The sequence below is a fragment of the Pseudorasbora parva genome, chromosome 1 (assembly GCF_024679245.1).
Source record: "Pseudorasbora parva isolate DD20220531a chromosome 1, ASM2467924v1, whole genome shotgun sequence".
NCBI classification, from domain to species: Eukaryota; Metazoa; Chordata; class Actinopteri; order Cypriniformes; family Gobionidae; genus Pseudorasbora; species Pseudorasbora parva.
Genome location: NC_090172.1, coordinates 54,040,159 through 54,054,946, shown reverse-complemented (window position 1 = coordinate 54,054,946; position 14,788 = coordinate 54,040,159). Strand labels below are relative to the sequence as shown.

Sequence of the window (14,788 nt, the reverse complement as noted above, 5' to 3'; positions counted from 1 at the left end):
ATAAATGGACCTTTTTTTCTCTTTTTTACTTGTCTTATAAAAGTCAAATGATCCTATGAATGAACAAAACTGAAGTGTACAATACTCCTCCAAATAATAGTTCAGTAATTGGGTAATAAATGTTGCCAGCTAGGGATGTCATGGTACCAAAATTCCAGTAGTCGGTACCAACCAATACCATAACATTTTTGGTACTCTGTGCCAATTTCAGTACCACAGCTAAATGTTTTATTATTTATATGTTGAACTAATTTTCTTACTTGTACTTAGTTAAGAAGACATATTATATTAAGTCTGCAGAAATATATTTGAAAAACATTAAATTAATTGATATTTTCAAATCCAGTTAACATTTAGAATTGCAAATGTTGACTGGACTAAAAAACGTAAATCCAGTCAATAGCTAATTTATAAAAGTAGGCTATGGCCAACACAGTATTTTACACACAATATTTTACTATGGTAAATTAATATAATTTTCTCGATAAAACGATAACAACAGTTCGATAAATTCTCGATATAATGCTTACGCGTTATGCGTAATGCTGCACATGCATATTGCAGACCGGGCTTCTGGGTGCTGCACGCGCTGTTGTTTACAGTCAGTACCTGACAGGCTTGGAGGATCGGAGTGAAGTAGAGTGAGAAAAATGAGTGATAGTGAAGAAAACTCAGCGCTCACGACCAGCTCGGAGGACACAGATATCGTTGACAAGTTCATTCGCTCAACTTCAGTGGTTTGGAGATATTTTGGCATTCCATCCGACACAAAACAGCGACGTACATGGACTGCATGCTTATCATAGGTTCACGTTCACCAAACGGAATTATTTAATTATTAAATTATCCTGCTTCTTCGAAGTTCTTCCATATAACATTGAGCGCAACACAGCAATCTACATTAACTTCATTCACACACAGGCTTATTACCTTGTTAGTTGCGGTGGGTGACTTACAAAAAGCTAACGCTAACTCTACCAAACTATAATGACTAAAACATCGGACTTGTACATGATCGCTATCACAATTGTTTGTCTTTGGTGATGTATTAATGACTCAGCATCGCCTGTATCAAAAGAGAAATAATGTCATCCGACTTTAAAATTAATAAAATAGACTAGGTAGCCCTTAATGGAGATCCACAAATACTGAACTTTGCTCTCTCCCTCCTCTCGCGACCAGCCCACTGTCGGTGATGTGTGTGTGTGTGTGTGTGTGTGTGTGTGTGTGTGTGATGCACAGTGGACCATTTTTTTTGCCCGTTTGCATTTTTAGTGTTTTACTACTTACACAATAAGTAACGATATTATTGATCTACAGTGTACAGTAAAAAAATGCTGACCACAATTAAGATTTTAATAAATAAATCTACCTTAGTTTTAATAAATTGGTCACCTTTTTGGGAAGTGTTTGTCATGTTTTGACAAAAAAGGATAGTTTAAAACCACAGTTAACTGTCTGTTTTCTACATATTTCACTCAGGGGCCAAAATATGCCTTTAAACTTTAAAGAAATAAAGATTTTACATTTATCGTGATATTTATCGATATCGACTGATATGAAAAATTATTTTGTGATAATTATTTTGGGCCATATCGCCCAGCCCTATGGTAAATAGATTTTTGTTTGTGCTGTTGAAATGTGCTGTTAGAAACATTTGATAAAATAGCCTATATCAGAACAATATTTGTGAAATTAGATGTATTTTCGATGTTTTGTTTATGATGGTATCTGCATTATAATGAGAAGATGGATCCTACAACACTTACATATTACATATTTAATATACATATATAATTCATGAACATATGTAGTTAATGGTGGCATTTAATCTGCCTAATTTTAATGAATACATTCAAGAGCTTGTTTGACTACGCGAAAGGATCTGTATTGCTCGTTTGATTTCGCGGAAGGATCTCTGGGGTACTTGTTTGATTTCGAGGAAGGATTGAGATCAAAGGACTTTGCGAGTTTCACACTAAAAACTTCCATGCCAACGACATGTTTGCATGCAGCTGTGAGAGCGAGCGCAGCACCGCTGTGACTTCAACGTTGCAGCCGCGCTCGCGCTCACAGCCGCATGTAGAGGGACACGTGTGACTGATCGGCTGATCGCCAATCATGCAGAAACTCGGCCAATTCCGATCCCTGGCCGATTAATCGGTGCATCTCTAATGAAAATCAAGAAGGTCAAAAAAAATGCTGGACCCAAAAGTTGAACAAAAAGGATTATATTGTTCATTGCATGGACAAAAACAGTTCTTCAAAATATCTTAAGATTAAGAGGGTGAGTAAATGATGACCAAATTTTTTTTTTTAACTTTCCCTTTAAATTTTAAGCATCTAGTTTTGAACCAGACAAGAGTGATAAATGTTGTTAAAAGAACCAAAGTAAGCATCAAGCATGATTTATGTTATTCCAACATAAGGATCGATATCTGTAACTACGCATTTCATACAATGGAGAGAGAAAACATGTAACCGCTTTTCCATTTGGCTTGAGAAAGGCCAGCAAAGCCAGTGCCATTGCTCATTGTCACCTCGGCAAACCCATTTCCCAGCAGCCCTGAAGGAAACTGCGGTTCAACATTTTTTACACAACGTATGTCACACCGCACACGGACACACACGCCGCCCTGACCTAGAGCAACAACTGCAGGTTTTCCGTGAAGTACCTTTCCATGTTCTCCTTAACCGCCTCCCCGCCCCTCTTTGTCCCTGTGCTTGTCTGTAGCTTTGCCGATTAGGATTCAGAACTCAAACCCGCTCTTCCAAACGGTGGCAGAAACGGGATTCTCCGGCTTTACACTCCAGGTTACACATGGCTAGAGAGGGAAAAAACGTCTTTATCCTTCGTTATCGGTGGGAAAACTCCTAGAGTGTAAAATTGAATTTTGATGAGATCATATGCCGTGCCACAGCCGAAGGGAGACATTAGGGAAGAGTTTGGGAAGTGGATGAGGGCTTAAAGGAGAATACTGAAGCAGGTACCGTATATCAGCAGCAGCACAGCCCCCTGCACTAGAGACTGAAGATAACAGCCACAAAAACAGCTTCCAGGCACTCTGGGAAGGCAGTCCATTCTCGTACTGATGTGGAGAGAACTGTTAGTCAAGATCAGCAGGAGAGTCTCGCCTCAGGCATGTTTGGGCGGATGTGCCGTGATGAATGACAGAATACATGGCTATTTGTCTCCGTGCACAAAATCTAATTTACCATTAACATTGCGTTTAAAGGAGCCTGGATGCCAGTGACAAAGACCCATTGAAAGGTCACACAATAAATTAAAATTGGGACATTAACACTCCTGCCTACTATGACTTGAATTTCATAAGCAGGTTATCGGGCTACACCCCAGATTTGTACAAAAACGTGTAATGCCTCGTAGAAAATCTACAGGATTCATGCCATCTTAAAAGTATTGCAATGTTTCTGCACATACAGATGGCATTTGATAATCTGAATAATCCTGTAAGAACATGCATGGCTTGTCAAGTCCATTATGTGTCTCCAATATCAAGTACGTCCAACTGATCCCACTCAACCACTTAAATCAGTGGTTTAGTAGAAGCACAGTGAGTATCTTGGAGGTTGTTTCCAAGACCAAGGCGCTAGTGTAGTTTAATTAAAAGACGTAGATAAGACCTACAGATACAAGACTGGTCATGCTCAGCTTCAACCTTCCAACTGGGCCTGACCACCTGTCCCCTCCCATCCGTCCTTCCGTGAGGAAGATGAGGGGACTGACAGATGGTGCTTTGGGGCTTCAGAGTCAGAAGCTGTTTTTTCCTATCTCCACCCTCACGTCACATTCAACGGCTCATTAGTGCCACCTGCCCTGACCGACAAAACCACTTTCCCCACACTGACATTCGTTCATGGGGAATCCAACATATACCAGGAGGTCTACTGCACTCCAAAATTTAAGATATAAGGGCAAAAAATCCCACGTATGAGTTTTAATTTAAGCAATATCACACAAGTAAGAAATCTGTTTATCCCAAATTGATTGCCATTGCAATCAATGCAGACCTTTTAGACCAAATATTGCCAGTATCATCCAATTTTATCTATTTTGCTGATGAAAATAGTTCTAAACGAATCCATACAGAGCCGTTGATATACAGAGCAAAGATGGGTAATCTAGTGTCTCATTATTCTAATTGGATGTATTGATTAAATGTAAGAATTTGAAATAAAAGATGCATATATCTAAGAGGCAAAATATCACAGCTTAATGGAAAAGTTCAATTAAAAGCACAGAATATAAAGAACAGGAAAAGCTTTTGGATAGCTTGGCACAACCATGGTACTAGCACAAAAGCACACTCAGCAAATAGTCTAATTATCGTTATTGCTCAAATCCCAGAAGATATCAATATACTTTAGATTAGCAGTGGTGGTTCACACAACATTTTCATGTGGCAGATCACTTCAACAGTATAACAAAAACTGTGGACCAACAAAAATCTACACAATTACCTATTTAAGTAATGTTTGAGTTTAAAAAGTCTCACTCTCAGTTTTATTAATTCATCCTTTTTACCAAACTGCTGTTTTGCTCTTATATCACTGAAATGAAATAGACTACTTTTAGTTGACGAAAATAAGCTTAGAACTTAGAAGTTGGAAAAAACACTTATGTTCACAGTTACATCATTGAACTGACACAAATTAATGTTACGCAATCAGTGTATTAATTGCTGCCGGTTGATTAATCATAAACACAATCAAGCAGACTAATTCAAATACTTCACGGACCACAGTTTGAGAACCAATGGTGTGTTATACAAGATAATATCTCGTACTGTGCCTGACTTTAACATACGACAGGACTTCACAATAAAGTATACTATACTGTACTTTATTGCTTTAATACAATACTGTACAAAAATACTACAAACAGCAAGCTGGGCCATAATAATCAGGGACAAAAGTCCTTCAAAATCCTGTTGAGAATGTTTAACTGTACTTTAAAAATTCTACAATATTGCTAAACTATGCTGTATGATGTTTTATTATACAAAAGACTGTAGTATAGTAAACAACTGTACTATACACAAATACACTATATAGTCTATAACACTAATAGAGATCATTGTACTATTACTGTCACGATTATGAATTGTCTACTGACAATTCATTGTTATACAAATGTGTGTACAGAGTTGTGATTCAACTCTGTTTTGTTCATCACAGTGCAAGGATAATGTTTTTTTTTTGTGGAATTGTATAAAATAAAATTTATAATAAAATAGGCCCATATGATATAAAGCAATGTATTACTAATATAATACAATATGCATTCTCATTTAACCCACTGAAAGATGACTTTTTAATATCTTTCTGCACATAAGAACAGTTTTTTTTAACATTGTTTATTCTTTACTGCTATCTTCACACCGGAAAAGCAGACACAATATCACACATTGTATGGCATTTCTTTAACCTCTTACATTTCCCTTGTTTGGAAGACAGCATGCAATTGAAATAAAAGTGAAACTGAACAATTATCTTAATCTTGTATAATTGCAAATAGATCAACACCCATTATCAGAGGAATCATTAATTGTGACAGGCCTACAATGCACTAATACGACACCATGATCATAATACAGTGGCCTGTACAATCATACTATAGCTTCAGTCAGAAACCTTATGTCTCCTCTCACATCTCTGCTGGCAGGGAGTAAGACCTTCCTCTACGGATGAAGAGTTCCACACAGGAGTTATTGAGATGAATTGTCAAAGAGGTGTAAAGAAAGAGCGCAGCATACACTTCTCGTCTCCAGTGGAGAAACTCAGGCAGGGGGAAGGGGAGGAAAACCTGATTACAGTGATAATGGCTGGCTGTAAATAAAGAGGCTGCGACAGTCATTTTTCAATGAGCTTTCCAGCCTCACTGATATTATGTTCAATTAGGCTCAGATATTTCTATCATGGGCCAGTGGAAAACGATCAATCAAGGCTGTCAGCAGTCTCTCTCGCTCGCTTTGCATCTCTGGGAAGAAAGCCAATATTACTAAATAAAGGTGCACACACAGAGATATACTGTTCGAAATGGCAATTACTGTCTTTGATGCAGTTTTAGCACTCCAGTTAAATCTGTAATAGTCTGAACATTATGTGAGGATAGAGATATGGCTTGCTCGGCATATGTGATACAATAAAACCCCATGCCTATGGCGAGTAAAAATGCAATTTTGAACATAAATATTTGGGCAATTATCAAATCAAAGCTTACCTTTGTCCCTTGCAATAAATATCTAAAATTCCCTGCATTTTTGCACTTTAAACTGTTCCTACAGAGAGCCACTGAAATGTTTTACAAAATGCATTTTGTTTTAACATGATATTAATTAAATATTAAATTATATATTATTTTAACAGGCAGAGAATTTGATATAATTAAAGTTCCAACTTTTTAAAGGGATAGTTCACTTTAAAATGAACATTTTGTCATCCTTTACTCACCCTTAAGTTGTTATAAACCTGTATGAATTTCTTTCTTCAGCTGAACACAAGGGAAGATATTTTGAAGAATGTCAGCAACCAAACAGTTAACTGGAGCCATTGACTATTTTTTTCCTACTATGGAAGTCAATGGCTCCAGTTAACAGTTTGGTTACTGATATTATTCAAAATATCTTCCCTTGTGTTGAGCTGAAGAAAGAAATTCATACAGGTTTGAAACAACTTGAGGGTGAGTAAAGGATGACAGAATTTTTATTTTAAAGTGAACTATCGTTTAAGGACCAGCTGAAAACCATGAGATTAATCATGATTATTTTATTCCATTTACATCCATTTTATTTAGATTTTAAGCTGCTTTTGAATGATATTTATTGTGTGCACCGTATAAATAAGTCTGTATACATATAAATACATAGCTGCCTTTATATCTATGAATGGGAGATCATCATATTTGGGATTATTTGGCATCAAAAACGCCATCACACTTTACTGTCAAAATAATCCCAAAGAGTATCAATATCAAAGGAATGGCAGTGGCAAAGTCAAAACACACATGCACTTTAACACTTCACACAATATGACTCAAAAGTGAAGAAGATCAAAACCAACAGCTCAGGCACAAACACACAGTTTTTCCATCCTAATGAGAGCAGTCTGATGTCCAAGATGTCACAGCCAAACAGTTTGATTTGTAATTAACGTCACTCTTCCATTCCCAAAAGCACAGGGGATCTCTCCCAGACATGTCAAAGCTTTTGTCCTGCTCTAGAACCTCTTAATTTTCCTAAAAAGCAGCATTTGAAATACATTTGAATATTTATTCATTCATTATATTTTCACCTGTCAACTCTCCTGACATTTTTAATAAGTCGTAAGATATTGAACTCTTCAGGCAAAACTACACAAAATAGAGAAGGAAATAGCAGTACTTGCAGGCTTTGTCAGTTTCAATGTGTGTGGCCTCAACAAACACAGCCTTTTGTCTTTAGTGTACACTACTGACAGCCATGTCAACCAAAGAGTTACAATTTCAAAAGTATACAAATTCAATATGATTCAATTCAGCTCTTTTATGTAAACATTAGTGTAAAAATAAAAAGATTTCATGTTAAGCTCGGGACATAGTTAAAGTGATGTTGTACTCTGTCTCACAGTGTTAACATGTGCTCAGTGTTTTCTTACCATCGTTGGTATATTGTCCATTACCATTGTTGGCATTGCTTATTCTGATTACATTGTTAGTATAAACTGTTGTTATAAAAATTACTTGTTACATGTGGTAACGCCACCATGATATAACATTTGTAAGTAATCTGTGAGAAAAATAACAATGAAGCTTAACTATTAATCACTAAATGTGCAACTGGGGTGGGATTAAATAAGTAGTCTTCTTCCCACTCCCTTTCAGGCAGAATTCGATCGTCATATTTGAATACTTTATATTCTGTTTTTGTTTTGTTTTTTGTTTTCCTTGCACTATATGACTGAAATTATAATTTGTCTACCTTGTACTTTTTGTGCCATTGCCTGGAATAAATGAATAAATAAAAAAAAATTAAAATTAAAAAAATACCCAGCCAACGATCGCCCGTCAGGAAAAATCAAACATTTTCAACAAATTGTTGATCTTTGACTGACTTCCTTGTTAGCTCTAGTAGTCAGATGGTGTAGGGTTTTTTAGGCCAAGTCAACATGTAGAATCTGCGTCAGGCAGTCAGTGAGAGAGAGAACTCTGATTGGCTGTACAGCTTATATAGTGAATGAGTGAGTGTACAAGAAAAATTGAAAATCAGCGAGCAAAGAAGTCAAAACTGTACAGAGGCTGAAGTTACGTCATCTTACCGAGTGTTCCTGGGCAAATATTTTAATAATAACATGAGCTAAGAGGAATAAAGAAGGTGATATTCATAACGCACTGCTTTGTTTTTATGGTTTGTGTATCTGCAGCCTGCAGTGTCGGTTTCCCTTTTTGAATGACGAATACAGACGAATATATCTGCAGAAATACAGTCGTCTCATTTACACGCAGGCGCAGAATGCGCATAGTTGACAGCCAGCTATAGTTCTCTTGGGTTGTTCAAGTGCACCTTTTTTCCCTGACGCAGGCGAGGTGACAACACACACAGTCATCTGCGCTAGCTCTGTGGTGTCGGTTTGATGTGTCCCAAACTTAAGCAACATGAAAACATTTCTCTGATTGAGGACTGACTGGGAAATGAACCATTGCTACAGGAAAGAGCTAAGGTTCTTCAGTGGTCAGAAAGTCAGTGAGTTTCAGTGGTTGATAAAACAACCAAAAGATGAACCTGAGCGTCTATAAAAAAAAAAAATTAAATCTATAATTCAACAGATTGTTCCTTCTGCTTTCTAAATGGAGAAATCAAAGTAAGTGGAAAAAGAAAAAGGTAGCCAAGTACAAATAAACTGAAATATCACGTTATTTAGCAAGCCTAATGTAAAATGCAAAAATGAAAAAAATCAGGTTGGGGTTGTCCTAAAATTATAACTTCTTTGCATTCAAGTACAAGTACATTTAAATTAAATTACTTAAAAAAATGCAAAAGTGACATTAGTAAAATCACATTCATTTGATATGGTTACTAATCACTCAAAAACATGTTAAGCCTTTTTTAAGATTTACACATTTCAATTGTATAATAATGTTCCATCAAATCCATATTATTCATATTACGGTTCAATAAAAAATATGTGTTTAATAAAAAAAAATGTGTATAAAACACAAGGGCCATTTCAGTTTATGTGATTCTTATTCATAAAATTGAAACATATTTTCATATTTTCATTGAATCACATAAACTGAAATGATCCAATCCCTGATCCAAGATTTATAGATGTTTTAAGCTCTATTCTTTTAAAATAATTTTTAATTCCTACAATTATTGTATAAATAATATGTATTTTACTATACAATTAAAATTTGTAAATCTTAAACAAATGCTTAAAAAGATTTGAGTGTAGTTACAACACTGCTTTTTATCCTTAAGAACCATATGCCACAAAACCATATTCAACAAAACAAAAGTAGACAACTGTCAATCCTTAGCCCTTCATTATGGATTTACATATCAAATATATCACCAAAACATGATTGATCCCTTTAAGTTCACCCAAAAACTAAATTGATGTCATTAATGACTATCCCTAATGTTGTTCCACACCCGTAAGACCTCTGTTCATCTTCGTAACATTTTAAAATATTTTATATTTAGTCCGACAGCGTATCGAAGTGAATGCACACTATACTGTCCATGTCCAGAAAGGGAATAAAAACATCATCAAAGTAGTCCATATGGGACATCAGTTAGTTAATTAGTGTCTCTTGAAGCATCGAAAATACATTTTACTCCAAAAAGAACAAAAACTACGACTTTGTTCAGCATTGTCCTCTCTTCCTTGTTTGTTTTCAATCCTCAAATAAAGATTCAAACGGTTATAAATCAGTGAATCGATCAATGATTCGGATCGCCAATGTCACGTGATTTCAGCAGTTTGGCACGCAATCCAAATCATTGATGCTGTCTGGACATGGACAGTATAGTGTGCATAGACTTGCATACGCTCTCGGACTAAATATAAAATATCCTAAACTGTGTTCTGAAGATGAACGGAGGTCTTACGGGTGAGGAACGACATTAGGGTGAGTCATTAATGACATCAGTTTCATTTTTTGGTGAACTAACCCTTTAAAATCACAGGCAATAAATGTAGATCAAAAATGCACACTGACACAGTCAAGAGTAATCTCGGCATTTTTGAGACCAAAAAAAGTCATTTTCTGCTATATGTACATTCAAAAGTTGCCAATCATTTATAAATGCAGGACTGCATAAGACAGTCAAGCATTGAGATGAATGGAAATCTAACTAAGAAACCATTTGCAGTAAGAATTGAAGAACATATACAGAACACACGTTAGTTCCTCTCCTGGAGCAAAGCAAAACAAAGCAATGAAACATTCATGAGAATGTATGAAGATGCCACTCAATATAAGCCACTATGCTTTTTCAATTATAACTATTTCATTAATGTATTTCAGCCTCTTCATTGATTCACCCTTCCTGCTGTCAATAAACGGAGGACTGGAGTTCACTGGCTCTTTGTCATTACTAGGCGCTAATCTAAAATTCATAGCTTCACACTGAAAAAAAAATGATGTAAGCTTCACCTCACGAGCAATTCCAGTATGTACTGCATTACCTGCATCTCTCCCAGGAAAAGTCATTTGATGAATACAAGTAATCAAAAAATCAGGGCCAATAGTAGAAAGAAAATCCAATTAACCAAAGCATGAGCAGCTCTCTCAGGAAAATCTATATAGCATGAGGTAATTGGGAAACACCTAGCGTCAGATCCAGGGAGACTCCTGTTATTCAACGAACAATGGATCTTATACTAGCAGATGGACAGACCTATTTTAAAAAAATGCTGATTTCAATTAAGAAAAGCTATTTTGCAATACAAAATATCGTGTCACATTCATACTGAACAAATTTCTGATTCATATCACCCTTTGGATAACGTTAATATGCAATTATTTCCTCTTTATGCCAACGGACTTCATGTCACGGTGTGTGTTAGACTTAGCGAAGGTGCAGAGTCCTGACAAGAGTTTATCATGCTGGAAAATTGGAAAACAGCAGCTGTGCTTTTTGCTACTTTAATTAATTCATGTTCTACCAGAATCCCAGGTGATCAATTTTGCATATTTTATCGAGTCAAACCAAAGAGGACGATGAAAAAAAAAGCCATCCACCAAGATTTTCAGTCAAATTAGTCTGTATACTTTAATAGTCCTTCTAGACTCTCCTTTAAATCTGGGCGAGAAACCAAAATGCCCCTAAAGGATCCAGCTGGGCAACCAGGAAGCCCAAGCCTCATCTCTTCGCTCCACACTCGGATTTACACCAAGCAAAACATGTCATACTTGGAGAAGCAAGCAAATGGGTATCCGTTTACATGTAAAATCAGATTCCCAAAGACGGAAGTGAAACATGGGCCTTGAGGAATCCCTTAAGCCAATTAGTTCAGCTCTTGAGAGCAGAATGCGCCTGATCTGAGGGGCGAAACTGGATCGGATGCAAAGAAGAACACTCGGGTTTGTGATGACTGCCCTCAAGTTATTGCGCGTTACAAGCTGTTTATTAGTTTAATTTATCATAAAACTTGCATGACAGGTAATCTGCACTGGGAACCTTGGTAAACCAAGAATTTGCTTTCAAATAAAACAAAACAGGGCAAATTACACTCCTCCATGAACACCAAAAACTCTGGCATCAATTTTTCTTACTGCTGTAAAGCCTAAAATTATCCACAAGCTTTGTGGTCAGCAAATGCATTTGCAAGCAGTCATAAAGTAGACACACAAATCTCAACACAAGTCAATTAAGCGGCCATTGCACCTGGTGCTATGCTATTGGGCCATATGCCAAGGGACATGCATGGCCTCAGCTGACCATAAATCACTGGATAATGTGCCGCATGGCCAAGGTGAAAGTGTTCCAAGTTTCTCCCTTAGCATTCAAATAAAACCATAAGGTCCTGTTTTACACCTGCTAATAAGATGCGTTTTGGTCGATTGGATCGCAAGTAGACTAGGGAGACACAAACCCGTTAACACTTGGTGTTTCAATCTGTCTCTTTTGTCCACTTTCTACCACTTCTGTCCTGATTACTTTGAGGGGAGGGTCTTTCGATCTAATGAACAAACTAAGCTTGCGCAATTTACATAGCCAATGGACACACCCAAAGACAATGGCAAAACACACAGAGAGCAGCAGCTTTAGTTTATGCTCTAATAGCCGCAAGATCTCCGCGTACGCTGTGAGTGTGTGTTAGGAATAGTGAGAGAACATTGTGCTTGGTAAGTTTTTCGTCTTCAAACTATATCTGGGTCTTCAGCCAACAAGTTTAAAATCCCGTCTGGCTAGCACCCTTCCCAATGTTTTCTCATTAAGTCAGGAGGCGGAGAGAAGACAGTGTTTTGTTTGAACGATTTGACCACATGAGCGTTTACACTACGAAATCACTTCGGACGATGAGATGTATGCGTCTTCGACTCGACCTCTAAAAAGGGACTGAAAGTGGACAAGCTCAAAACGTTTTAGACCCATTTACACCTGTATTTAACGTTGTCAACTTGTGATCCGGTCGAGCAAAAATCTTAATACCAGCTGTAAACAAGGTTTAAATGACTGAAGCAATTGAAGAATTAAATCAGGGCTAACAAACGATCAATCGTGATTAATCTCATCCAAAATAAAATCTCAGTATGATGTGTTTAATTATTATGAATATTTGAATACACACACATAAATGTATTTAAGAAATATTTGCATGTACCGTATATACTGTATATGTGTATATATTTTATATATATATTTTATGTATAAATATAACACATTTTACTTAAAGGAAGTGTATGTAAGATTGTGGCCAAAACTGGTACTGCAGGTACCCCTCTCCCCCTCCCCCTGACTCGAGGTTGCCAGATAAGCTGCAGGATCCAGCAGGAACTTTTGTAACTGCAGCTGTTGTAACTAGAGCAGAGCTGGCAAACCCGGATGCAGAAACATTACTGACTTCGTGATTGGTCGATAGGTGGAGGGTGGAGCTTCAGGCCAAAACACAACATGATAACATCAACATCAGTTGAGCGCTGCAACAACAACTTTTAAATGACAAAATCCTGGCCGGACTACTGTTGTCAGTGATACAAGTAATTAAAATTAACATGATTTCTTAATGTCTATAGTGACATATCAGGGCCATTTTATGATTCATTGAAATACATTTCTTATAGCCTAGAAATCTAGATGCACCCTAGCGGCAGCAAATCTAATCTGCCGCGAGTGTCGTCTAGAAACTCTCAATACCCTTCTGAGCTGTAAATGCCAAACTCTGGTTGGGCCAATCACATCGTGTATAGAGTCGGTGGGCGGGGCTTAACATAATGATGGCTGAGTTGTGTTTGCGTGCTTCTAGTAAACACAGAAACTGGAGAATGGCGGTCTTTCGAATCAGCTTTGACCGCGACTCTGGAAGACTTGGAGTTAAGCTTTTCTCTGAGAAAAAAAAAGAACGGCACTGAAGTCATTCTTAAAAAGGGAAGATGTGTTCGGAGTTTAATCTATCAACAAGCTCTGTTTCACCTTCGTCGCTCTGGTTGGTTGTAGCGCTATACAATTGTGTGCACGCTGTACAGAGGGAGTTTGAAAGACAACCGTTTATCCCGCCCCTCGGATTGAGCCCTGTCAATGGTGAGTTTCCAGACCAAACATCTTGATGTGGGTGTGGCTTGTCAGGCTACATTTCTTACATATTGTTCCTTTAAATATATACATGTCAATATGTATATAATACACATAACAAAATGTGTGTATTTATACATAATTATACACAGTACACACATATATATTATGTAAACACAAACTTTTCTTTTTGTATGAGATTAATCGCTACATTTGACAGCCCTAAATCAAATCCAGTCACAATCCTAGAATCTGGAAGCTGAATGTTCAAAAGCAAATTAGGGGCATTTAGGAAAAGATCTGGCAGCTTTAAATTTAGGCAATGCTGTAGCTTTACTCTCCTCGAGGGGCAAGACATGAGTATCTCAAATCAAAACACTGACCTTTTTCTGATCCTCCAGACCATGAACTACCTGCTTCCGCTTTTGAGGCTGAGATGTAGACGCCTCGGCTCCCGACTCAGACATCTTCCCAAAACACTCCTTGAAGTATCCACAGCACTTCTTCAAATAAAAATCCAACGCTCTCCGACCTGCTCCAGTGTTTCCGAATCCAAAATCCCTTTGCAACCAAGCTAATTCCCTTTGCCACAGTAGTGTCCGTTCATTCGTGCGATTCATTGAGTCTGGGGTAGGACAGACGTGCGATCACACCATGGTGCATCCCTTCAGATGAAGCCCAGCACGGCTGCTCTGTGACAGGCATCGGGAAGGGGGGAAGGGCCCCTGTGACCAGCAACCCCAACTTCATAATTACACATTTCGGTATTCACAGAATCATTTTCCTGATGAGCTGAAATCTTCCAAATGACATAGTGCCATGTTCTTGCAGCTTTACATCACAGTTGTTTCTTGGAAATCCTTGAAAATCCTACAAATCCAAAGATCCAAGTACTTTTGCTCCAGACTTGGTCTTCTTCACATAGTCAGGTGCATGTGGGACCGGAGAAAACAAGACAAAGCAAAAAAAAACTTAATTTTTTGTATTATATGTATATATATATATATATATAAGTCATGGCAAAATAACTTCAAGAGTATTGAATA

The 14,788-nt window shown here is 37.3% G+C and overlaps 1 protein-coding gene across 4 annotated transcripts in view; it reads right to left on the bottom strand.

Annotated features, from left to right (window-relative positions):
* nav2a (neuron navigator 2a) overlaps window positions 1–14,788 on the bottom strand; it is a 267,454-nt gene that overhangs the window by 251,963 nt on the left and 703 nt on the right. For all 4 annotated transcript variants that reach the window (XM_067445210.1, XM_067445212.1, XM_067445214.1 and 1 more), the window contains exon 2: window positions 14,126–14,657. In XM_067445210.1, coding sequence (XP_067301311.1) covers window positions 14,126–14,362 — 237 coding nt within the window. In that variant the 5' untranslated portion in view covers window positions 14,363–14,657. The remainder of the gene's footprint in view (window positions 1–14,125; window positions 14,658–14,788) is intronic.